Below are 27,425 nucleotides of genomic sequence, written 5' to 3' on the forward strand. Positions count from 1 at the left end.
ATGTTGCAGTGGACAAGTAAAGTTGCTATCTGTAGAGGTTCCTTAGCAGAAAGCCCCGGAGCTTCTTAAGTAATTATCTTTGAACAGCTTTCTTAGTATCAGAGAGATTTTAAGTTTTTTGTTGACCGCTTTAAGGACAAGTGTAAAGACAAAAAGAGAACGAGATCTTTCTGCATGACACCAAGAGGGCTATCAATGCCATCACACTGCTTAGTTTTGTTTTTGCTGTTCTACACCTCCTACCTGAATTTCATCCACCCCAATTTGACTCAAGATGTGTGCAACCATAATATTTTGGTCCAGAAATGAGACCAAAAGTTGGCCTGCACCTGTACAAAAAAACTGGCACCAATTATGCACTAAAAGGAGGCTAGCAGACAGGTTCTGGATGGCTTGTGCGATGACGCTAGTCTAGCAGAAAAGCCGAATGCCCTCTGTGACCTTCTTTGCTCAGCAATTTCTAGTAGCATTAGAGAATAAAATGATATTAATGTGACCCAAGGATGACCTTCCAAACCACTTACGTGACCAAAATTGTACAAACATCCCTTCCATTGAATCTTTTCGGTAAACAAAGGAAGGAGCCTAAAGATCCTATCAACCTCTATCAGCTTCTTTGACAATCTTTGTTCCTGCCAGCAGGAAAGCTATTCTAGAATTATGACCTTTAAACTTCTGCTTCTGTTCATTAATCATTGTTTTTGTAATGCAGTTTGTGCTAGGATGGTATTTTTCCCTCTCCTTCCAATACCCCCTATCTGGTGTCTTTTGGTTTAGTAACCCTTTGCCCTTAAAAAAATAAAAAAAGCCCATATCCTTTCATAAAGCAAATGCTACTTAAACAGGAAGAATTAGAAACCAGAAGCAGATTCAAGTGGATCCTGCTGACCAAGTCATTGACCAATAATATTTTAACCAAACTGGAAATAGCTACTGATACTTTTTGGTGAAAGATATTTCTTTCCTGGAGTGTAGACTCGGTGCATTTTTTTTTTCTTTTACACTTAACCCCATCATACCGTAATACATTGGTTGTGCAAATGTTTACCATTCCAGCTTGGTATAGGCACAAGAGAAACTTTGTTTTAACAGATTTAATAGATCAACAGAGTTGGAAGGGATCTTGTAGGCCATCTAGTCCAACCCTCCCCCCGCCCAGGCAGGAGACCCTACACCATTTCTGACAGATGGCAGTCCAGTGTCTTCTTGAAAGCTTCCAGTGATGAAGTTCCTACAACTTCTGAAGGCAAAAAACACAAGCAAGCTATGCGGTTTTGTGAGCACCCCATCACCACAAACTCTATTTCTCCTTCCCTGCTACATTAATTTTTGTGCAATTGAAGTTGATTTATTTAGGCCAAAACAGTAATGCTAATATTTACGTATGTCTGTATCTGCACCTGCATGGGCACACACAAATATATCTATGTATATGTAGATACATAGAAAAGATCTCTTATTGTCTTTACGCTGAATGTGAACGACATGGGTTCATTTTAAGACATTAGAATAATCTGTAAATCCAGTATTCCACATTTATCATGTTTCGTGACTTTTGCCAAACCTGGTCACTTCAGTAAAATCTTTTGGTTAGGGCAATGCAACAATTAAAAGATTCTGTCCATCACTGTTCTATGGTGCTAAAGATCCATTTACCTTGGTCTAAATCTACATAGGAGAAATAAAAACCAGATTTGCCTTTTCTTCTTTTTATTTAATAACTTACTCTTGATCTCCTAAAAGCCTGTAGGATGATTTTGATTTTCTTTTTGATTAGCTAAATCCTTATAGAAAAAACACTTCTCTCGCAATATTTTTCCTTTATCCAAAAGAAGCTAAGCCCATTTCCATCAGAGCTTGTTCAAATCAAGCCCACCTAGCACTTCCAGAAAGGGTGAGTCTTTTTCTCCTTCTTCAGACAGCAATCGTCCCTCCCCACCTAATCCCTCCCCCTCTAGCTTTTTTGTAGAAATATAATATTCTCTAACTTTATTCTACTAAAGACTTCTGCCTTGGGCAGGGGGTTGGACAAGAACACTTCCAAGGTCCTTTCCAGACTAGTGATTCCATCACTCAGGGGTGAAATCCAAAAATTTTCCCTACAGGTTCTGTAGGCGTGGCTTGGTGGGTGTGGCAGGGGAAGGCTATTGCAAAATCTCCATTGCCACCCCTCCTGGGGGAAGGACTGCAAAATAACTACTTCTCCGAATTACTCAAAATTTCCGCTACCAGTTCTCCAGAACCTGTTAGATTTCATCCCTGCCATCACTCCCAAATTAGGCTGGGCCCATGCAAAAATGCTTCCCTTTAACACGAGTATACAGTTAGTTCCTGACATAATAGAGCCTGCCCATTATGGTCATAAAGCACGATGGTTATAAAGCAGGTCATCATCTGACCAATCCGATTTGATGACCTTTTAGTGGCAGTTGTTTGTTAAGCATGGTTAACTGCCATAAACACTTTTTTGGCAAAAACATTGAAAATTGTGGTCATGTCACCATGCAAATGGCCATAAATGTGCACTGGTTACCAAATGCCTGATATGTGGCATAACTGCAGGAGGGTGAGTTGGTGAGGGAGGCAGCTGTCAGAAGTTCTGAACATTGGAGGAAGTCCATTGTAACTCCCAACCACCAGTCATAAGTCAAGGACTATCTATAGATGAATGATTCAAACTTCCTGCTTTCTTTGTAGAGGCAAGAGGCCTTGACGTTGCTTGCTTGGAGAGGAGACTCATATATCTTTTAACCTTACTTTGAATTCCTTATTTCCTTCTCTTGGTGAGAAATCTTGTCATGTATTGTACTGACTTAACTTTATTTCTTTTTTCTAACTGGAACTGAATAGGTGTGCACGTTTTCAATGACATTCCCTCAAAATGTCCTGTTTCACCACCTTTATTTGAATTAATTCTTCATCTCTTTCTCAAGAAGTGAATGTGTTAATTTCCCCATTGACTGTCAATTACGGTACTGAAGAACCTGCTATCTTAAAGACTGTGGAGTGCTTCTGATTTCTGTGTTAGCTTGTAACCTACTGAATTTAACTACTAAATACCAAGCGATTATTTGCTAGCTCTACATGCCATTAGCCAAATATTATATAATGGATTGTGCTGAATGATTATTATTTATAGTTTCATTTTTTAATTTCCTGAATGCAGAAGCCTGTTTAATAATTCGTAGCGTTCAGTTTTAACAAAACTGGCATTCTGGTTTGATACACTTGTACTTAAAGGAGTCCTACATTTTTGTAGTTCTCTCTGCAAATTAAATCTTCACTTAGCTGAAATGGCTCAAATTCTTAGCCATTTGAAAGATGGAAACATTTCCCTTAATCATTCCAAACTTTTGTTAACCCACAGTTAACATTTTAAAAAAATATATGTTGGGTGTCGACTTCACACAGCTGAACAAATTAGAAAACGGGGCTAGTGGTCACAAGAGGTAATAGCTAAGTTGTGCAATTTTTTAAAGGGTTTAGACCAATTCGTGGAGGTTAAGACGATCTGTGGCTGCATGTCAAGATGATTATATGCTATCTCCAAGTTCAGGCACACCATGCTTCTAAATTAACAGTTGCTAGGACACAAGTGGAACAGAAAGTTATGCCTTCCTTTATTGGGGAATCTGGTTGTCCGCTGTGAGGAATGGAATGCTGTGCTACATAGACTTCAGTCTGATTCAGGAGTATTGTTATCACAACAGTGTTATCTGATGTATGTCACCTTCAACCTCCAGAATTTTCAGCAATACTGCAGTCATGGAGGCTAGGGAATTCAAAGAACTGGAGTCTATATACTTGGTAGATATACCAGAGTGAGTTACGCTGAACTTCAGCATGAAAGAAATCGTTAAAAAAAACAACCCTGAAGTATTCAATATTCTCCTTATTTGATAAATCATAAATTAAATTTAACTAATTAAGCATCTGCTTAATTATTGCCATGAAGATACCAGAATCAAAGGCACAGACAGGGAAGGAGATTGTGATTCGTTGTACTCTTCTTCTGTCTTGTACTACAGCCTTCTATCGGATGGTCTCAGACCAATTCTTGTTCTTTGCAAAGTTTTGCTATTTGTAGCAGCAGGCACCTAATTTTCTGGTTTTCTTTCTTTCTTTCTGTAGTTATCTTTCTTAAGCACCCTTTTTTAATGTTTCCATCATCGGTCTTCTTCATCTGGCATAGATAGCCTAGCAACTACTATAGCCAAACTGGTTAGCAAGATGGGAGACAATAGTTTGATTTTTTTTAAAAAGCACTAAAATATTTTGAGATATCAAACTTTACAGAATATTCTTGCTATTTAAATTATCCAAACATTAGCAATAGTACTTGTATACTGATTCACAACAGTTTTATAGCTGTCTCTAAGCAGTTTACAGAGTCAGCATATTGGCCCCAACAATCTGGGTCCTCGTTTTATTGACCACGGAAGGATGGAAAGCTGAATCAATCTTGAGCCGGTGAGGATGATCCAAAAATGGTATTCTCAAAATCTATCTGTATAATTTGTGTTTCCTGTTTTAGATTTTGCTAGGTAGTGCTAACCCGGCTAGGGTAGAAAAATCTCAGGCATTTAGATATATTCACTGTTTATTTGGCACTGAAGTTCACACAGGCTCATTAAACAAAAATTCAAGAATCTCCAGATGTCCAAAATCACATCCTGGCACTTTATATGTCATATGTGCCTTTACAGAAGTTCCTATAATTATGACACTGGGTTATTTTCATCAGATTTCATAGTTTTCAAACCGTGCCTATTTCCAGCAAAATTTTATTTAAATTACTGTTAAATTGTGATGAGATTGGAAAACCACTTCAAAGTACCTAGCTATATAGGTTAGGGCTGTGATTTTATTATGTATGTATAAAATGAAAGCAATATTGCTTTTTAAATCAGGCAAAAGGAGTGTCTTAAACGGCAAGCTATAAATTTTATTGATGCAAGTTTAGCAAGTTGAAGCGCCTTCTAAAAAGTCAGTATTGTAATCTGAGAATAGAGGTAGGTAATCTGAATTGCTAGGGCCATACGTAACCCTAGAAAAGTTGAGATATGACAATAAAGACAAATGATTATCATCATATTGTGTTTTTATGGTGATACAAAAGGGAAATTGCAAAATATATGAAGGATGATTGTCATTATTTATAAAGATATATTAAAGAGTTAATGTTTTCCTGCCCTCACCCACTATTTTGCCTGGTTCTGCCTACATCTGTCGTGAGCTGATTAAAAAAATGAAGATAATGGCTTTGTTCTTTTATACATCTTGCAATAAATTCTATTCAAATACCTATAGTAAACAAAATTAAAATAGGGATATAATGAAACATATAACAAGCAACATAAAATCAAAAATTAACACCACCAGGTAGTATAAATAAATAGATGGCAAGAATCACAATCTATGCACAAATAAATTTGTGAAACTTCAGTCAAATATTTAATCATGTAATAGTGTTCAATTATTTAATACTTTTCTTCTCTGTCACATTAAACATTACAATTTGCTAACAATTTTACAGATTCCTGAGTACTATATCCCAGACTTCTGGGAGCTACATGGAATTCCAGGAATTCAAGTGAGGCAATGCTATGCAGATTAATAAATATCTTGGAGGTTTTTTGCAAATGATTTTATCCTATTAATCAAGTTATTACTAATTTAACTCTGTAATATAAACTAGGAAGAACTTCATCAACTATATGCTCCAATTACTTAGGATTCTGCACCTTTGTTTAATCAATTTTCCATAGAGTGTGTGGGTAAAACTATGCATTAAACCACACATTGATAATGATAAGAGTACAGTCAGGAAAAATAAAAAATCAATATACTTTGGATGATGTCAGCTGAATAGGGGAACAAAATTATTTATCAAACCTGACAAGAGATTCTTAAACATAGGATATTCCATTCTTCTAGTCTATCCCGCAGCACTAAATCAAGCCTTCCTGTAGTTTGGTACAATATAATCAATCATCTATTCTTATTTATTTATTTATTTTATTTATTAATTAAACTTTTATACCGCCCTTCTCCCGAAGGACTCAGGGCGGTGTACAGCCTTCATTTAAAACAGTTAATATACATATTAAAATAACAATTAAAAAGCTTCTTCAATAAAAGGTCAAATTAAAACCGTCAATTGACCATATAAAATACCCAACAAAATTACCATTAAAAGTTTAAAATTTAAAATTTAGAATTTAAAAATCAGGCCAGTCCCGCTTGTATAAATAAATAAGTTTTCAGTTCCCGAAAGGTCCAAGGTCAGGCAATTGGCGAAACCGGGGAAGTTCGTTCCAGAGGTAGGTGCTCCCACAGAGAAGGACCTTCCCTGGGGCCGCCAGCCGACACTGCTTGGCGGACGGCACTTGAGAAGACCCTCTGTGAGAGCGCACGGGTCGGTGGGAGGCATGTGGAACAGCAGGCGGTCCCGTAAGTACCCGGCCCTAAGCCATGGAGCGCTTTGAAGGTGGTAACTAAAACCTTGAAGCGCACCCGAAGACCACAGGTAGCCAGTGCAGACTGCGCAGGAGTGGTGTTACCCGGGAGCAACGTGGTGCTCCTCAATCACCCGCAGCTGCATTCTGACTAACTGAAGTCTCCGGTACACTTCAGGGTAGCCCCATGTAGAGAGCATTGCAATAATCCAGTCGAGAAGTGACGAGAGCATGAGTGACCGTGCATAAGGCATCCCGTCAAGAAAGGCGCAACTGGCGGACCAGGCGAACCTGGTAAAAGCTCTCCTGGAGACGGCCGTCAAGTGATCTTCAAACGACAGCCGCTCATCCAGGAGAACGCCCAAGTTGCACCTTTCCGCTAGCCAGTGACTGCTTCAACAGTCAGCCGCGCTTGCAGCTGACTGTACCGGGATGCCAGGATCCACAGCCACTCCGTCTTGGATGGATTGAGTCTGAGTCTGTTTCTCCCCATCCAGACCCGTACGGCCTCCAAACAACGGGACAGCACTTCGACAGCTTCGCTGGGGTGGCCTGGGGTGGAAAAGTACAGCTGAGTATCATCAGCGTACAGATGATAACTCACCCCAAAGCCACTGATGACCTCGCCCAACGGCTTCATGTAGATGTTGAACAGGAGAGGCGAGAGAATCGACCCCTGCGGCACCCCACAAGTGAGGTGCCTTGCGGCCGATCTCTGCCCCCCTGTCAACACCGTCTGCGACCGGTCGGAGAGGTAGGAGGAGAACCACCGATAAACGGTGCCTCCCACTCCCAACCCCTCCAACCGGCGCAGCAGGATACCATGGTCGATGGTATCAAAAGCCGATGAGAGATCCAACAGGACCAGGGCAGAGGAGCAACCCCTATCCCTGGCCCTCCAGAGGTCATCCACCAACGCGACCAAAGCTGTCTCTGTATATACCCGGCCGGAAGCCGGACTGGAACGGGTCTAGATAGACAGCTTCCTCCAGGTACTGAGGAACTGCCGTGCCACCACACTCTCTACAACCTTCGCCACAAAGCAAGGTTGAGACTGGACGATAATTACCCAAAATAGCTGGGTCCAGGGAAGACTTTTGTATCAATATAGGCCCTTACAATAATCTCCATAATAATGGTATACCAAACTACAATTTCAAAAAAGCCAACTATGATCTTATAAACACCGACCTCTCATCTCTTGACTGGCAAAATCTATTCTCTAATTGTATCACTGCTGAAGACCATTACAGTGTTTTCCTACTTGAAGTCAATAGAGTCATTAAACTATACGTACCAAAAACCACCATCAAAATCAGGAAAATCAGGAAAAACAAATTACCCATATCAATAAAAAAGCTCCAATCCCAAAAAAAATCCCTCTAGTGAAAAAACAAAACTGGCTATGGAGCCAACTTCAAAAACTGCTATAAAAATATATGCAACCAAATAAAGATTGAATGCACCAATTACCACATCAAACAAAAAGAAGACCTTCTGCGCACAAAATCCAATCGGGCTTTCTATAATTTTGTGAACACCAAACTTAAAGACTCGAGATCCATCCCACCCCTAAAAGAATCTAACGGTAAAAAATGTAATGATGAAACAGTTAAAGCAAACCTCTTTAACACATCCTTCGGCTCAGTCTTTGTTAACAGCAATGGCTCATACCCAACATTCCCCAGTCATAACAATGATTACAATGACCTAACACAAATAGATTTCACAGAAGATAATGTTGAAAAGGCTCTACACAAACTAAAACCATCTCTATCTATTGGACCTGATGGTCTATGTGCATACGTCTTAAAAAAGCTTTCCACTGTTATAACAGAACCCCTAAACATAATCTTTGAAAAATCTTTCAGGACCAGCTCCCTTCCTAAACTATGGTCACTAGCTACGGTCATCCCTATCTTCAAAAAAGAAGACCCCAGCCTAGTTGAAAATTACAGACCAATTTCTTTATGCTGCATCACCTGCAAAGTAATGGAATCAATCATCAACCAATCCATTACCCTCCGCCTGGAAACAAACAACCTACTCTCTAATAAACAATTTGGTTTCAGAAAAAAATTATCCTGTAATTTACAATTTCTTCACTGCAAAAACATATGGACTACAAATCTTGATCAGGGCAAAGCAATAGATGCAATTTACATTGACTTTTGTAAAGCTTTTGACTCAGTGGTACATGACAAACTTCTTCTAAAACTAAAATCCTACGGCATCTCCAGACCCCTCCATAACTGGATAACAGCGTTCCTGTCAAACAGACAACAAGTGGTCAAAATAGGCAGTGCCCTATCAAATCCTGCTCCTGTCAATAGCAGTGTTCTCCAAGGCAGCGTTCTAGGACCAACACTCTTCATATTATACATTAACAACCTCTGTGACCATATTATAAGTAATTGTGTTCTCTTCGCTGATGATGTTAAACTATTTAACACTACCAACAATACGGCCACCCTTCAAAAAGACCTTGATTTTGTATCGGAATGGTCAAAAATTTGTCAACTCCAAATCTCAACCAGCAAATGCTCTGTCTTACACATTGGAAAAAAGAATCAGAACACTAAATACAAGCTTGATGGACATTACCTTGTAGATGACCCTCACCCGTTAAAGGCCTTGGAGTTTTCATATCAAATGATCTAAGTAACAAAGCCCACTGCAACTACATCGCCAAAAAGGCTTTAAGTGTTTTAAACTTCATCTTGCGTAGCTTCTTCTCCAGAAAGATTACACTACTAACCAAAGCATACAAACTATTTGCTAGACCAATTCTTGAATATAGTTCGCCTGTCTGGAACCCACACTTCATTTCGGACATTAATACAATTGAGCGTCTCCAGAAATATTTTACAAGAAGAGTTCTCCACTCCTCTGATTACAACAAAATACCTTATGCCACCAGACTTGAAATCCTGGGTTTAGAAAATTTAGAACTCTGCCACCTTTGACATGACCTGAGTTTAACCCATAGAATCATCTGTTACAATGTCCTTCCTGTTGAAGACTACTTCAGCTTCAACCGCAACAATACACGAGCACACAATAGATTTAAACTTAAAGTGAACTGCTCCAATCTTGATTGCAGAAAATATGACTTCAGTAACAGAGTTGTTAATGCCTGGAATGCACTATCTGACTCTGTGGTCTCTTCCCAAAATCCCCAAAGCTTTAACCAAAAATTATCTACTATTGACCTCACCCCATTCCTAAGAGGTCTGTAAGGGGCGTGCAGCGTGCCTACCGTTCGTGTCCTAGTGTTCCCTTTGATTGTATCAAATTCGTATAATTTCATGCTTATGCTTATATATACTGTTGTGACAAACAAACAAACAAACAAACAAACAAACAAATAAATAAATAAAATATCACCACATAGCTGTTTGGAGAAATCTGGGAGCTGAAGTCAGCAACTTTGAGAAACATTGTTTTAAATGAATCGGAATTGTCCATATCCACCCAGAGTCAATTACAGTTTTCAACAGTCTAATTTTCACTCATTTTTGCTCTTTTCATGTGTTTACTGATGACTGAAGTCATAATTATATGTAATTAAAGAATTATGTGTACAGGCAAACAGAATTCTACAGATATATATAACTGTAGAACTCTGTTTGTACATATAACTCTTTAAGTGTGTGTGTGTGTGTGTGTGTATCTGTACATATTCCACAAAAGAGATTTCTTGGTTCATTTTTAAATCCTGAAACATTAGGGTAATTGTTTGCTATCCTACAGAAAGCATCCTAAATCAATAATTTTAAATGTAACAGAGAAGAGGACTGTTACAAATGTAGGTCTTGATCAACTAGTAACTAACAATACAAGACTCAACAACTGCCTTGACCTCATCTTCTACAACATCGCAAACTCAATTTATGGACTGCAAATAAAAGAACCCTTTTCCAATAGTGACTACAGTATGATAGACTTTTGTATCAATATAGGCCCTTACAATAATCTCCATAATAATGGTATACCAAACTACAATTTCAAAAAAGCCAACTATGATCTTATAAACACCTACCTCTCATCTCTTGACTGGCAAAATCTATTCTCTAATTGTATCACTGCTGAAGACCACTACAGTGTTTTCCTACTTGAAGTCAATAGAGTCATTAAACTATACGTACCAAAAACCACCACCAAAATCAGGAAAAACAAATTACCCATATCAATAAAAAAGCTCCAATCCCAAAAAAAATCCCTCTAGCGAAAAAACAAAACTGACTATGGAGCCAACTTCAAAAACTGCTATAAAAATATATGCAACCAAATAAAGATTGAATGCACCAATTACCACATCAAACAAAAAGAAGACCTTCTGCGCACAAAATCCAATCGGGTTTTCTATAATTTTGTGAACACCAAACTTAAAGACTCGAGATCCATCCCAACCCTAAAAGAATCTAACGGTAAAGAATGTAATGATGAAACAGTTAAAGCAAACCTCTTTAACACATCCTTCGGCTCAGTCTTTGTTAACAGCAATGGCTCATGCCCAACATTCCCCAGTCATAACAATGATTACAATGACCTAACACAAATAGATTTCACAGAAGATAATGTTGAAAAGGCTCTACGCAAACTAAAACCATCTCTATCTATTGGACCTGATGGTCTATGTGCATACTTCTTAAAAAAGCTTTCCACTGTTATAACAGAACCCCTAAGCATAATCTTTGAAAAATCTTTCCGGACCAGCTCCCTTCCCAAACTATGGTCACTAGCTACGGTCATCCCTATCTTCAAAAAAAAAGACCCCAGCCTAGTTGAAAATTACAAACCAATTTCTTTATGCTGCGTCACCTGCAAAGTAATGGAATCAATCATCAACCAATCCATTACCCTTCGCCTGGAAACAAACAACCTACTCTCTAATAAACAATTTGGTTTCAGAAAAAATTTATCCTGTAATTTACAACTTCTTCACTGCAAAAACATATGGACTACAAATCTTGATCAGGGCAAAGCAATAGATGCAATTTACATTGACTTTTGTAAAGCTTTTGACTCAGTGGTACATGACAAACTTCTTCTAAAACTAAAATCCTACGGCATCTCCAGACCCCTCCATAACTGGATAACAGCATTCCTGTCAAACAGACAACAAGTGGTCAAAATAGGCAGTGCCCTATCAAATTCTGCTCCTGTCAATAGCAGTGTTCCCCAAGGCAGCGTTCTAGGACCAACACTCTTCATATTATACATTAACGACCACTGTGACCATATTATAAGTAATTGTGTTCTCTTCGCTGATGATGTTAAACTATTTAACACTACCAACAATACGGCCACCCTTCAAAAAGATCTTGACTTTGTATTGGAATTTTCAAAAATTTGTCAACTCCAAATCTCAACCAGCAAATGCTCTGTCTTACACATTGGAAAAAAGAATCAGAACACTAAATACAAGCTTGATGGACATTACCTTGTAGATGACCCTCACCCCGTTAAAGACCTTGGAGTTTTCATATCAAATGATCTAAGTACCAAAGCCCACTGCAACTACATCACCAAAAAGGCTTTAAGAGTTTTAAACTTAATCTTGCGTAACTTCTTCTCCAGAAAGATTATACTACTAACCAAAACATACAAACTATTTGCTAGACCAATTCTTGAATATAGCTCGCCTGTCTGGAACCCACACTTCATTTCGGACATTAATACAATTGAGCATCTCCAGAAATATTTTACAAGAAGAGTTCTCCACTCCTCTGATTACAACAAAATACCTTATGCCACCAGACTTGAAATCCTGGGTTTAGAAAATTTAGAACTCTGCCACCTTCGACATGACCTGAGTTTAACCCATAGAATCATCTGTTACAATGTCCTTCCTGTTGAAGACTACTTCAGCTTCAACCGCAACAATACACGAGCACACAATAGATTTAAACTTAAAGTGAACCGCTCCAATCTTGATTGCAGAAAATATGACTTCAGTAACAGAGTTGTTAATGCCTGGAATGCACTATCTGACTCTGTGGTCTCTTCCCAAAATCCCCAAAGCTTTAACCAAAAATTATCTACTATTGACCTCACCCCATTCCTAAGAGGTCTGTAAGGGGCGTGCAGCGTGCCTACCGTTCGTGTCCTAGTGTTCCCTTTGATTGTATCAATTTCGTATAATTTCATGCTTATGCTTATATATACTGTTGTGACAAACAAACAAACAAACAAACAAACAAACAAATAAATAAATAAATAAAATATCACCACATAGCTGTTTGGAGAAATCTGGGAGCTGAAGTCAGCAACTTTGAGAAACATTGTTTTAAATGAACAGGAATTGTCCATATCCACCCAGAGTCAATTACAGTTTTCAACAGTCTAATTTTCACTCATTTTTGCTCTTTTCATATGTTTACTGATGACTGAAGTCATAATTATATGTAATTAAAGAATTATGTGTACAGGCAAACAGAATTCTACAGATATATATAACTGTAGAACTCTGTTTGTACATATAACTCTTTAAGTGTGTGTGTGTGTGTGTGTGTGTATCTGTACATATTCCACAAAAGAGATTTCTTGGTTCATTTTTAAATCCTGAAACATTAGGGTAATTGTTTGCTATCCTACAGAAAGCATCCTAAATCAATAATTTGTTCACATTTAAATATTTTCAAAATTTCAAGTTATACTGAGTATACAAAATATACTGAAACAGAATTGTAGTTTATTATGCACACTTTTTCTGTTGTAATTTATCATATATATATACATATATATATATATATATATATATATATATACATATATATATAACTGTAGAACTCTGTTTGTACATATTCCACAAAAGAGATTTCTTGGTTCATTTTTAAATCCTGAAACATTAGGGTAATTGTTTGCTATCCTACAGAAAGCATCCTAAATCAATAATTTTAAATGTAACAGAGAAGAGGACTGTTACAAATGTGCCAAGAACAAAATGGCACATCAAATCTGACATTGTCCAATTTGGGTGATATTAAAATGTTTGGTTTTTTTGTTTTTAAGGTATATCAATTAATTTGTTCACATTTAAATATTTTCAAAATTTCAAATTATACTGAGTATACAAAATATACTGAAACTGAAATGTAGTTTATTATGCACACTTTTTCTGTTGTAATTTATCATATATATATACATATATATATATATATATATATATATATATATATATAGGTCTTTGGTTGTTCGGGTTTTCTCCCGTGTAAAATTGGAAGTGTCTTGGCGACGTTTCGACGAAGTCTCATTCGTCATCTTCAGGCTTCAGCTTCGTGCTTCTGGGAGCAATGTGATCGCAGCTGTTTCTTCCTTTTAACTGCTAGTGGGGTTTGAACTGATGGGGTGGGAGCTTGGTTGTGCTCTGTTTGGATGGTGGGTTTTTTGTGCCCTGATTGGCTGGGGGTGTGTCCTGTGTTGGTGGGGGCTTGGTTGTGCTCAGTTTAGTCTGTGTTGCAGGGAGATTTGAGCTGGTGAGCTGCATAGCTGTTGTTTGGCTTTGTGGTCGTGCTACATCTTCATAGTGGGTGTCAGTCTGCTGCATGTATGGATTGAGGGGTTTGAAATGGCTAATGTTGCAGCTGCGGTCTGGCTTCTGGTCCTTGGTCGTGCTTCATGATCAGTGTGGGTTTGGGTCTGCTTTCTGGGTGGATGTGCGGTGGTGACATCCTGTGTGGACCTCGTGAGTGTGGGTCTGGTGTCATTCCTCGTGTTAGGGACTCGTTTGTCAATAAGGGCGGTTTCCAAATGGCTGGTAGGCGGAGGTGTCATCTCGCTTGTTCATGCTGTGGGCGTTTTCTATCTCAATGGCTTCTCTGATTATTCTGTTGTTAAAGTGTTCAGTTTTGGCGATAGTTCTGGTCTTTTAAAGTCAATATCATGTCCTGTGACTTTAAAGTGTTGGACCAGGGAAGAAGTTGGTTCCTCTTTTGAATGAGTTCTTGTGTTCTTCAATGCGTGCACTTATTCTTCTGTTGGTTTGTCCAATGTATGTGGTGGGGCAGGCGGTGCATGGGATTTCATATACCCTTGATTTTCTAACTCAATTTTGTCTTTGGGGTTTCTTAGGATGGTGGATATTTTTCTGTTTGTGCAGAATGCTGTCTTGATGTTGTGTTTGTGGAGGATCTTGCTGATTCTGTCTGTGGTGCCTTTTATATATGGGAGGAGGGCTGTGCCGTTTTCTTGTTCTCTGTCTTGGATTTTAGTGGGGGGTTCTTTTTGGATTAGTTTGGTAATCTTATTTGTTTGGAATCCATTGGATGTTAGTACGTTAGTGAGAGTGTCTAGTTCGGGTTTTAGGTGTTGTTCATCAGCTAAGCATTTTGTTCTGGAGATGAGTGTCTTGGCTACGGAGTTGATCTGTGCTGGGTGGTGGTGTGAGAGTGCATGCAGATAGCGGTTTGTGTGTGTTTTCTTCTGGTAGATGGTGTGTCCTAGGGAGCCATTGGGTTTTCTGTAGACTAAGACATCCAGGAAGGGAAGTTGGTTATTAACTTCTGTTTCCATGGTGAACTGTATTTTGGGGTGTAGGCTATTGAGGTGTGTGAGGAAGTTGTCAAGTTTTTCTTTCCCGTGTGGCCAGATTATGAAGGTGTCGTCTACATATCTGAGCCAGAGTTTGGGTTTGTGATCAGATTTTTCTAGTGCTTGGGTTTCAAAGTGTTCCATGTAGAGGTTGGCAATGACAGGTGAGAGGGGTGATCCCATGGGTGCTCCTTCTATTTGTTTGTATTTTTGTCCATTATAGATGAAGTATGTGTTGGATAGGCAGTGGTTGGTCAGATCTAGGATGTGCTTGGGGGGGTTATATTTGTTTTGGATAGCTGTCAAGGCTTCTTTGATTGGCACTTGGGTGAAGAGGGATATGACATCAAAGCTCACGAGTAGGTCGCTGGGCTGTAAGTTTTGTTTCTTTATGATCTCTATGAACTGGAATGAGTTTTTTACGTGTGAGGTGATGGATTCTGCATAGGGCTGTAGTTGTTTGGCGAGAAATTTGGCTAGGTTTTGTAGAGGTGAGCCTATGGAGCTGACTATGGGTCTGAGTGGGGGTTCCTTCTTTGTGTATCTTGGGAGGCCATAGAGCTTAGGGCATCTGGATGATTTCTCTGGGAATGATTCTTTGTTGGATTTCTTCGCTGATGGGGAGGCTTTTATTTTGGATCTAGTGGTTTTTTCTAGCTAGGTGGTGGGGTCTGTGTTTAGGGGCTTGTATGCAGGGTCTTGGAGTAGGTTGGTTAATTTGGTTTGGTAGTCAGATGTGTTCATAACCACCGTGGCATTGCCCTTGTCTGCTGGTAGGATTATTATGCTGGTATCTTTTTTCAGGTTAAGTAGTGCTGTCTGTTCCTCTTTGGGTAAGTTGCTTTTGGGTGGCTTGCTGGTGCAGAGGATGTTGGAGATTTCGAGTCTGATTTTGTTAGCGCCATCGGGTTGATTTTGGTCAGGCTGGTTTCAACTCCGCATATAATGTTTTCGTGGGATGTATTTGGGAGTGACTGCAAAGTTGAATCCTTTGGAAAGGACATCGGTTTCAGCTTTGGTGAGGATCCTATCTGAGATGTTATGCACTGTTTGTTTCATGTGTTGCTGTGAGGGTGGAGGGGTTTGTTTCTGGGGTTCTTGTAGTCTTCGGAGTTTGTTGGTGTGCGTGTCTGTCTTGAGGGTGGTCTGTGTTTCGGCTCTCCAGACGGCAAGTTGTTTGGATTTGTCCCAAAGTGCAGGGTGCATCTTGTTGCTGAGTTTGAGGTGAAGTGTGAGGAGATCTTTGTTGATTTGATCTAGGAGGAATCTTTTTGTGTGAAGTTCATTTCTGATTAAGGCCAATTCTGTTCTTTTTAGGATGCGTTTGGTGGCTGCAGAGTTGGAGTGGAATTTCAATTGGAAGCATTTGGGGATTAAATTTTGATCGCGGCAGTTCTGGATATATATATTTGTTTTCTGAGGTTTTCACGGGTGTTTGTATATAGGTCTTTGGTTGTTCGGGTTTTCTCCCGTGTAAAATTGGAAGTGTCTTGGCGACGTTTCGACGAAGTCTCATTCGTCATCTTCAGGCTTCAGCTTCGTGCTTCTGGGAGCAATGTGTGATCGCAGCTGTTTCTTCCTTTTAACTGCTGGGGGTGTGTCCTGTGTTGGTGGGGGCTTGGTTGTGCTCAGTCTAGTCTGTGCTGCAGGGGGATTTGAGCTGGTGAGCTGCATAGCTGTTGTTTGGCTTTGTGGTCGTGCTACATCTTCATAGTGGGTGTCAGTCTGCTGCATGAATGGATTGGAGGGGTTTGAAATGGCTAATATTGCAGCTGCGGTATATATATATATATACATACATACACACAGGGGACACGGTGGCTCAGGGGCTAGGACATTGAGCTTGTCAATCGAAAGGTCGGCAGCTCAGCGGTTCGAATCCCTAGTGCTGCCATGTAATGGGGTGAGCTCCCGTTACTTGTCCCAGCTTCTGCCAACCTAGCAGTTTCGAAAGCACTTAAAAATGTAAGTAAAAAAAATAGGGACCACCTTGGTGGGAAGGTAACAGCGTTCCGTGCGCCTTTGGTGTTTAGTCATGCCGGCCACATGACCATGGAGACGTCTTCGGACAGCGCTGGCTCTTCGGCTTTGAAATGGAGATGAGCACCACTAGAGTCGGCAACGACTAGCACGTATGTGCAAGGGGAACCTTTACCTTTACCTTATATATCTGTACACACACACACACAAACACAAACTGTACATAAATGCAAACATTCAGGATGAGAATACACATACACATACAAAATAATTTCAGTGTGAAAATTTGCAAAAACTGTGCATTTATGAATATTGCTAACAAAAATGTGTGTTTGGAAAAAATGTGTGTCAAAATACATGATAATTTCAGTGCAAACTCTAAAAAAATTCTCAAGTTCAATTAACCAGACAGCCAACTTGGTGCGATTCACATGCTGGCCTAGAAACCCAAAGACTCTGAATTATAAACTAGCCTCAGCCATAAAACCCTGGGAAAAACTTAGCTTGAAAGATCAAAAATGAGAAACTGAGTGGAATTAAATGTGTTGTTAAATATCAGGCTGGTAAGGAAGTTTATTCAAAAGTTTGTAATGAGGTATCATCAATCCTGACTCTTCATTACATTGTTCCAGAGACTAAAATGTACTAGGGGTGGGGGGGAAATGGGACCTACAGGTGTTACTGAATGAAAGAACTATTTCTTCTGGATAGAATCACATTTCCGTGAAGGAGTAGATATATAGACCTGGGTCAATTGTGTCACAGAAGTCAGTTTTGTTGTTTACACAAAATACATCTTTAGACCTGTTGATGTGTTCACTGGATTGGAACAAATGGGATTTTATAGTTCCTTGAGTTTTCTATCTTTATTTTGCTCTGTAATATTTTGTGAAGAACAGTACACAAATTAAATAAACAAACAGTGGCACCTCTTTTATAAACTTAGCAAGGTTGTTAAACTTTTTGATATAACCCACTATTTTAGGTCCCACCATGATAATGTTGAACTTTAACCCTTCAGGTTGAAATTTTCCATGCTTGATTCCTGCCAGTACTTGTTTTCAGCAAACAGCAAATGAAGTAAAATTCCACAAGCATGTTTTGTGTATTTCCTAGTAACAGCATGCGCTTAGCTTTTTTATGAAAGGCAGGGTAAGAACAAGATAAAGCTTACTTTTTTTAGTGCTACTAAGTTCAAACTCCTTAAAAAATAAATGAAAATCTATGTCTGCAAAGGACCCATTTATGGGTAATTATGAAATTACCATTTATTTTTATTTTATTTATTTATTTTGTGAAGCATTTATAAGATAACAGATATAACTATAAACATGATTATGAATACATGAAATGGATACGAATAAATGGAGACATTAGTAAAGGGATGGTAGGCATGTTGGCGTGCCCCTTACAGACCTCTTAGGCATGGGGTGAGGTCAACAGTAGACAATCTAAGATTAAAGTTATGAGGGTTTGGGGATGAAACCACAGAGTCAGGTAGTGCATTCCAGGCATTGACCACTCTGTTGCTGAAGTCGTATTTTCTGCAATCGAGTTTGGAGCGGTTTACCTTAAGTTTGTATCTATTGTGTGCTCGTGTATTATTGTGGTTGAAGCTGAAGTAGTCATTGACAGGTAGGACATTGTAGCAGATAATTTTGTGTACTATGCTTAGGTCAGGCAGAAGGTGACATAGTTCTAAGCCCAAAATTGTCTAAGCCCAAAATTTCAAGCCTGGTGGCATAAGGTATTCTGTTGCAAGGAGAGGAGTGGAGGATTCTTCTCGTGAAATATCTCTGGACTCACTCAATTGTATTAATGTCCGATAAGCAGTGCTGGTTCCAGATAGATGAACTTTATTAGAGAATTGGTCTAGCAAATGCTTTATATGCTCTAGTTACCAGTACAATAGTACCAGAGAAGAAGCTACGCAAGATTAGGTTAACAACTCTTAATGCCTTTTTGACAACGTTGTTACAGTGGGCTCTTGCTCTGGCTTTGTCATTGTTGACCTGTACAAATTTTTAGAGAAAATCTAGAGAACCCAGCCATAGGTTGGGGGGGGGGGTTTGGGGGGGGAGGGCAAAAAAAAATAAATCATGTTTTACATAAATAACTGGAAAATATACTTTTTACATGAGGCAGGGTGCTCATTAAAGAGTTCACAGCATTTTGCCTACATTAAAATCATCACACAGATGGAACAATGAACCAAAAGGCACATTTGAAAATAATGAATGTGTCAGGCCAGACCTATGAAGACAGCCAGCAAGGAAGAGATTGTAGCATAAAACATAATGTGGGCAACATTGAGATACAACAGAATGTGGTCATTACAGGGATAAAAGCCTACAATCATATATTCTTTGGTTGGAATAGAATGCTAAATACTAAAATGCAGGATATTTTCCTTCTGAACCTCAAGTTTTACATAGAATGCAAATAAAATGGAATGCAAATGGAAATCGAACTGCCTCCTGTTATCCCTTTGTTTCTGTTTTGTTCTTTATTGCCATTTGTAAGTTCAGGTGAATAACAACACTCTCCTCTCCTCCTGTAGATCAATTCAAATATATTTTTGAAAAAAACCTTGGCTCCAGGTATCTGTCATATCTACTTTTAAGATAAAGCATTGCACTGCCTTGCATTCCCTTTTGTTATTTGGTCTTTGCCCCAACAAACTCTTGCATTCTGGGGCTCCATCACTGCTAAACAAATAATTCCCTCAACACTGTCAAACTATTTACTAAATCTACACTACTATTAATCTTCTCATCGTTTCCATCACCAATCTCTTTCCACTTATGACTGTATGACTGTAACTTTTTGTTCCTATCATTAAGGGTTAAATTGTACCCTATGACCATCATTTGTGTTGTAAATGTTGTACCTTGATGAAGGTATTTTTTTCTTTTTCTTTTATGTACACTGAGAGCATATGCACCAAAACAAATTCCTTGTGTGTCCAATCACACTTGGCCAATAAATTCTATTCTATTCTATTCTATTCTATTCTATTCTATTCTATTCTATTCTATTCTATTCTATTCTGTGCATGCTTTTAATTCCCAGTGGGCTATTTGATGGTGTTGGCCTCCCTCGTTTCTCTTTATTTTGCAGTTCATGCAAATGTTATGGTTTTCTTCTCACTGCTTTCTCTGCATGGATGGTGGTGGTATATAAGCTGAGTATAACATACTCGGCAATCTTTTAAGATTTTGCAACCTGTGATTTATATTGTATGAATTTACCCAATTGTGGCTTATTTCTGGTTAAAATGACGTCGTTGTTTTTTAAAAGTGCAATTGTTTATAACTGTCCTCTCTGAAACGCCTGCTCCTTTTCCTCACTGGACATTTTTTGCTTTCTTTCACATCGTGCCGCTTAAAATGCAACAGTGTGAATTTTCCTCTTGACTTAAATAATTAACTCTGTAAACAGAGACATCTATCCCTGCAAAACACAATATCCAGGAACTATTTGTCCTTCTAAAGTGTGTCTGGCTCCTGCCAGCAGGGTCTGGCTCTGCGCATACCAGGGGTTTTATCTTTTGTTAGGTTTAAGGAGGGGAAGGAATGGAGGCAAAGATTTGTCTTGTGCCAATGACCCATAGTAAGAGGGATTAATTTCTGTCAAGGCAATACAAAACTCTCTTCTTCAGCTTCTCACCCTCCAAATTATAGAGACCACATTTGCATTTATTGCTTCCCTTACTTTAAATCCTGTCAAATTCACTATCAAACCGGGGAGTAAGCTAGTTGTCTAGGTGCATTACCAATGATATTGTCAGTTCTGATTAATCAGGGGTCCTTGGCAGGCTTATGGCCAATTAGAATTTACCATAATAAGGGGGTGACAGCTGGTGTTGCTAAGCAACAGCTGTCTATAGAACTAAAGAAGCCAGACACATTTAGATGCTACTGTAGAGTTCGACAGCAGCATGTCAAAATAACATAGGCTTCTGTCCAGCAATTTCATTTCCTAACCAAGGAACAGGCAATGGAGTGAGAAACATATTTCCTTTTCAAGAATATGACTGTGAGGGGGAAAAATGATCTCCTCCATATACCCTTTGGAGATGAATTTTCAGCAATGGAGATGCTATCCTCATTTTCAATGACGAAAACATATTAATGAACTGGAAGTTTATCCCACCATAAATTAAGTCTCCAGATGCTTGATGAGTGTATATAGAGAAATCAGCTATTAGACTAGTGAGAAATTAACACCCCCAAACATTTTCAGATGCCCTCTCTATACGTGCAATATAATCTAGAGAAATTAATTTTGAAATGATCTGTTTAAAAGACAGCAAGAGTTCTTTTTCTAGGGCAGGCCATGGTTAAGGCCAAGTTACCAATAAAAGATTAATTACCATTCCTTAGCAGTCATCTAGGGAATTCCCACTCTTAGCAGAAAATGGGATCCAAATTTTCAGTTGGTTTGAGTAAAATAAATATTAGGTTAATGGGATTATATTGTTATATTGCATTTCAATTTCTTGTGTTAATCTGAGCTGGAACTCAAGATCTATTGCTTTCCTGGAAGAGCCCAATAATGCTACATAGTTGGCGAAGTAAAAAATCAACATTTTTGTGAGGAACTGGATAAAAATAGGCACGTGCTAGAAACATTCTCATTTTATTTGTTTGTAAATACTGTTTTATATGTGTAGGGCCAGAAAGTTATTCTTAGAAATATGTCTGCATATATTGCAACAAGTTATATCAAAACAATAAATAAACATACAAATGAAGGGAATTAGAGAAATAGCTTCAGGCAGTCCTCTTTTAGAAAGCCAAAGTAAGATCATAAGCACAGTTGCAATTTCTCTAAACGTCCATTTTGTTTAACGGCCAAGTTAAACTGTGATAACTAAATGAGGTCTATCAGCACAAGCTTTAATTTAAGGATGGGTAACCCGCAGCCAATCCTCTTTTTAGCAGACTTTGAAACCTCCTTTGGCATTAGATGCTGAAAAGTGACAGCACTATTTTCCACTATTTGTGTTGGGAAACAGATGAAGAAATATAATATTGTAGGGACTGATGTTGACAAAGCAGTAATAAGCTGGGTTTGGGCCAGCCAGAATGGTTGTGCAAACACTGAGCAGGTGCCCTCTTATCATAAGGCTGGGAAATGTCTTCAAAAGACAGCAGGAAAACTTTTGGGATTTAAATGGGGATAGGAGGGAGGGAAGAGAGAGCAAGAGATAGGCAGGCAGTCTGATTTATGCATTTTGCATATATTGTTTTCTTGTCTATAATAAAGCAACTTTCCTAAGCTGTCTACAAAATGTCTGCTGTTGGCTATCTGAGTAAATTTTATGGACAGTAGAAATGTGTCCAATATGCAATCTGAGATTTAGGTTAAAACTGAGATAAGTTAAAAAGTGAAGAACATCCCTACCACAACAAAGACCAACTCACATAACTAATTTGTCGTGTCCCACTCCTCCGCTGACGGCCGGGTCAGGGAAATCCGAATCAGGCTTGCCTCTGCAGCTCTGCCCAAAGTCCTAGCAAAGTCCTCAGAGCAGGCAGGAGACCAGAAAGTGACTTCAGCAAGATAAGTTCGACTTTGCCTGACTCAGAGACTGCCAGAAAGCAGATCCTTTATATAGGCCATGGGGTGTGGCTCCATGACTCAGCACTCATTAAGGCCTGCCCCTCCCTTCCCTCTGTTGCCTCCGCCTATCCAGTCTTCTGATGCGAGGGTCACTCCAATCAGCAGCTGTTGGAAATAAACCTTCCTCAGGCTCACATGCTGTGGAGGAGGGGTAGGGGTCTAGCTGCTCCGTTTGCCTGGGCATGGAGCCAGGGCTGGGGCCGGGGGGGTGCTCCCTCCTCTGCAGCCTGCTTGGGCATGGAGCCAGGGCTGGGACCGGGAGGTGCCCCCTCCTCTTCAGCTTGTCTGGGCATGGAGCCAGGACTGGGGCCGGGAGGCATACATTCCTCCGTGTTCGGGAGCAGATAAGAAGGCCCTGGCTGCTGTGAGAGCGGGCAAGACACAACATAATGTGGCCCACATAACGAAGCTTGTGGCCACCAAATACTAACACACAGCCCACCCTATTCTAACTCAAGCTGAATTCTCTTCATTTGCAAAACACACAACATAGATTCCAACTATTTACCCTAAGGCAGGAGTGTCAAGCTCAATTTCATTGAGGGACACATCAGGGTTGTGTTTGACCTTGGGGGGCTGGGGTGGGCGTGGCTGGGGTGGGTGTGGCCCGCTCAACATCACTAGTGTCAGGGGTGCCCGTGGTGGGCCAGAGCACTCTGCCAGCGAAAATGAGCTCCCAAGTCGTGGCAGTCGTTTTCGACTGCCACGGCCTTCTGCAACCTTCTGCCAGTGAAGACAGAGCTCAGCACACAACCCCCCGGAGCTCTGTTTTCGCTGACAAAGGCACTGTGGACCAGTCCTTCATTGTTTCTAGGGCGGCCCGCAGGCCAGATCTAAACACCCTGCAGACTGGATCCATCCCCCAGGCCTTGAGTTTGACACCTCTGCCCCAAGGCTTTGTTCTCAAAAGGGTTTTTTTTAAAGAAAATGCACTTTTTAATGAAACATCTTTGAGGAAATCTCAGTTTTTATATACTAAATACAAAGTGTTTAAAAGTTGTTTACTTTTGGGGGCACTTTAAGGAAATGAAACACAAAATGTCTTGTGGTAACTTCAAAGACCAACAAATGTATTTTTGCATAAACTTTTCACTATCAAACGCCATGTGCACTATAATCCCTGCAAGTTTATGCACTAATAAATTGATTCTTTTTTAAACTGCCACAACAACTTTAAAGTCATTCATGTAGTCTCATGTGATTTATTAATTTTTAATGTGCCACAATATTCCTTATTTTGCTGCAAAAAGATTAATAAAGTCAGTCCGCTGGGAAGCTCTTGAAGAAAATATATGCTTATATAAGCAGGGGAAAACCCAACTCAGGAAATTTCCCATTGGCACTGTGAAACTGGTTATTTCTACAGTGGTGACTTACAACATCATTTGGCATTATTCAATATCCCTGTGCCAAAGTAACAGTAATAAGGGAAGGCTTTTCTTTGCTGCACTAATGCTTGGATAATGTTATGAAAACACTTTTAGCCACTATAAGAAAATGGCCTAAGGTATTATGAAACCAATTAGATCAAGCTCTTGGATAAGGCAAGCTTGTGAAACGTAAGCGACACATCACATCACATCATATCGAGACCATGGCAGGAAAGGAGTATTTCGAATCCCTGCTTTCCCCAAGAGATTGTTAGATAGCAAAGGACTGATTGATTTGTGTAATTTTTTTTAAAAAAAAAGCTTACATCCACAGCAAATAACAATTTGAACTCATGCAGTTTTGTGTACAGAAAATAAATAATTTGCAACTACTGGTCACCTCAAAAAGTCAGCTCCTACAGTTTTGGCAATAATGTAGGGGTGAAATCAAAAAAATTTCCCTACCGGTTCTGTGGGCATGGGTTGGTGGTCAGGTGACTGGGTGGGCATGGCCAATAACAATAAATAATAAAAATAATAAACAAAGTACACAAAACAATAAGAAGTATCAAAAATCAACTTTCACACTTTACACACACACAACACAACACAACACAACAGACTCACACATAATATAAAAGCAGCTGCACTTCACCCAAAATGGCCCCTGCAACAAGCAGGAACCTCACACAGCCTCAAAAATCAACTTTCACACTTTACACACATACAACACAACACAACTGTCTCTCTCTCTCTCTCTCTCTCTCTCTCTCTCTCTCTCTCTCACACACACACACACACACATACACTGTCACCTACAGCTTTGTGAGATTTTATGTGTTTGTGAAGTTAGAGTGAAATACTACAGAAACACACTAAATCTCAGAAAGCTGCACAAATATTTTATTTTATTATTTTATTTTATTTATATTTTTAGATAAAGCAGCTAAATTTAAAACTTCCTTAACTTTAAATTGCTATGTTTTAAAAAAAACTCCTAAAAAAAACCCCAATTAAATATTTTTTTAAAGCTCAGCGCCCCCCCCCCAAAAAAACCCCAGTTACTTACCCAATTCAAGGGACAAGGCAAGCAGATTGAGTTGCTCACCATGAGATGGATTGCAGGCAGGCAGATTGAGTTGCTAGCTGATGCAATTGATTGCAGCAGCCGAAGCAAGGCAGGAGCGAGCCCGAAAGAAGCAGCAAGTAGGCAAGTAGGCAAGTGGGGACCACGCGATTGGGTGGGCATGGGCGGGGGGGCAGGGATTTTTGCTACCGGTTCTCTGAACTACCCGTCCCTATTGCTACCAGATCACCCGATCCCGTCTGAACTGGGAGCATTTCACCCCTGGGTGTATGTCTTTTGTGCGTGCCCTAAATGCAATGGACATTGTGTTGCACTGTTCTTGCTATTGAATAGCAAGTGTCTTAGAAAGTATTGTTTTTATGGTGTTTCATACATGAAAGTTGAGATTCTGCGAAGGAATGCTAGCCAAACATTTCTGCCAAATATATACAGAATTACTTTGTGAAAATTGCTCTTCCTGTGTTTATAGGTACTTTCCAACTTTTGGTGGGCACTCCAAAGTGGTATATAGATTTCTAATGTCGTATCTTTTGGGGAGGGAATATATCAATCACAGGGATCTGGAATCCAAATCTGATAGAAAAACACAGACGAAATGCATATAGGTTATCTGTCCAGTTAAAACAAAGCTCATTCTTCATTTTCTGATTAAACACCCCAGAAACCTTTCTCCTTAAAGGAGCAGTGACTCTGCAAAGGGCAATCAGAAAAGCATTAACTGTGTTGCAGTGGATGAGTGGATCACTTTTTATGTAATAGTGCACATTTGAGAAACACGAAGCAGAAAGAAAAAGAAAAGGGTTTTGTATGTGCAATTGTGACACCTGCCTGCATCTTACCTCCTTTATCTTTGCAATACTGAAGGCTGGGGTCAAGACGCTCCGGACCTTTTCCCACTTCTCATCACGCAACATGACAATGCTGTCTGCAAATGGCTTAAAAACCAAATCTGGACTCTGATTGAATACAAAGGTAGAACAGTATCAAAAACAGATCAAATCTTAGTAGCAATTTAACAACTGATGAATAAGCATGTTGAATACAAAATAGGATAATAATGTTCAGATTCCAGAAAATTGTATTGGTCTGCTTGCACACCCTTGCTTGTGTTGTATATATACATGTACTGTAATTCCAAGAATGAAGACCCCTAAAAAGTTATGGCATGGGTTTCTTTTCCAAGGAACCTTCCTTTACACTGTAGAGGTTATATTCAGTCCCCAAAGCCCCAAGAGCTAATGCACATTGGGGTTTTCTTGTAACTGTATAGATATTCTATTCCAAGTTCCTGTAGAGGTATGATTTCATTGCCCTGAAACAACAGCGCTGTCCACAATTGTTCCTACTGGGAATTTTGTGAACCTCCAAGAAAAACCATGATTTTAAAATTCAAAACTAGTAGAGATATATTCTAAAGAAAGATTGCAAAGAAAAAACTTCATGGTTCCAAGATTTCATACCGTTGACTTCAGTTAAGCTTAAATTCAAATCTCCAAATCTCAACCAACAAATGCTCTGTCTTACACATTGGCAAAAGGATTCAGAACACAAAATACAAATTGAGTGGACATGACCTTATAGAGGACCCTCACTCTGTCAAGGACCTTGGAGTACTCATATCAAACAACCTAAGTGCCAAAGCCCACTGTAACAACATCGCCAAAAAGGCATTAAGGGTTGTAAATCTAATCTTGCGTAGCTTCTTCTCCGGTAATATTACACTACTAACCAGAGCATACAAAACATTTGCTAGACCAATTCTCAAATACAGCTCATCTGTCTGGAACCCTCACTGCATATCGGACATTAATACAATTGAATGTGTCCAGAATATTTCACAAGAAGAATCCTCCACTCCTCTACTCGCAACAAAATACCTTATGCCACCAGACTTAAAATTTTGGGCTTAGAAAATTTAAAACTATGCCACCTTTGGTATGACTTAAGCATAGCTCATAAAATCGTCTGCTACAATGTCCTACCTGTCAATGGCTACTTCAGCTTCAACCACAACAATACACGAGCACACAATAGATACAAAATTAAGGTAAACTGCAACAAACTTGATTGCAGGAAATATGACTTCAGTAACAGAGTAGTCAATGCCTAGAATGCACTACTTGAGTCTGTGGTTTCATCCCCAAACCCCCAAAATTTTAACCTTAGACTAGCTACTGTTGACCTCACCCCATTCCTAAGAGGTCTGTAAGGGGCGTGCATAAGAGCACCAGCACCTACCGTCATTCATTATATGTATTCAGTTCATGCTTATACGTAATTATATTATCTAATACGTATTTGACAAATAAATAAATAAAATAAAAATTCAATTTATCTAGCTTTAACCAAGATGGGAACAATATTATG

The 27,425-nt window shown here is 39.3% G+C and overlaps 1 protein-coding gene across 5 annotated transcripts in view; it reads right to left on the minus strand.

Moving 5' to 3' along the window:
- Positions 1-27,425, minus strand: part of TBXAS1 (thromboxane A synthase 1) — a 342,148-nt gene that overhangs the window by 121,395 nt on the left and 193,328 nt on the right. For all 5 annotated transcript variants that reach the window (XM_058189927.1, XM_058189926.1, XM_058189928.1 and 2 more), the window contains one exon: positions 25,898-26,014. In XM_058189927.1, coding sequence (XP_058045910.1) covers positions 25,898-26,014 — 117 coding nt within the window. The remainder of the gene's footprint in view (positions 1-25,897; positions 26,015-27,425) is intronic.

This window comes from Ahaetulla prasina, chromosome 7 (genome assembly GCF_028640845.1).
Source record: "Ahaetulla prasina isolate Xishuangbanna chromosome 7, ASM2864084v1, whole genome shotgun sequence".
Taxonomy (NCBI): Eukaryota; Metazoa; Chordata; class Lepidosauria; order Squamata; family Colubridae; genus Ahaetulla; species Ahaetulla prasina.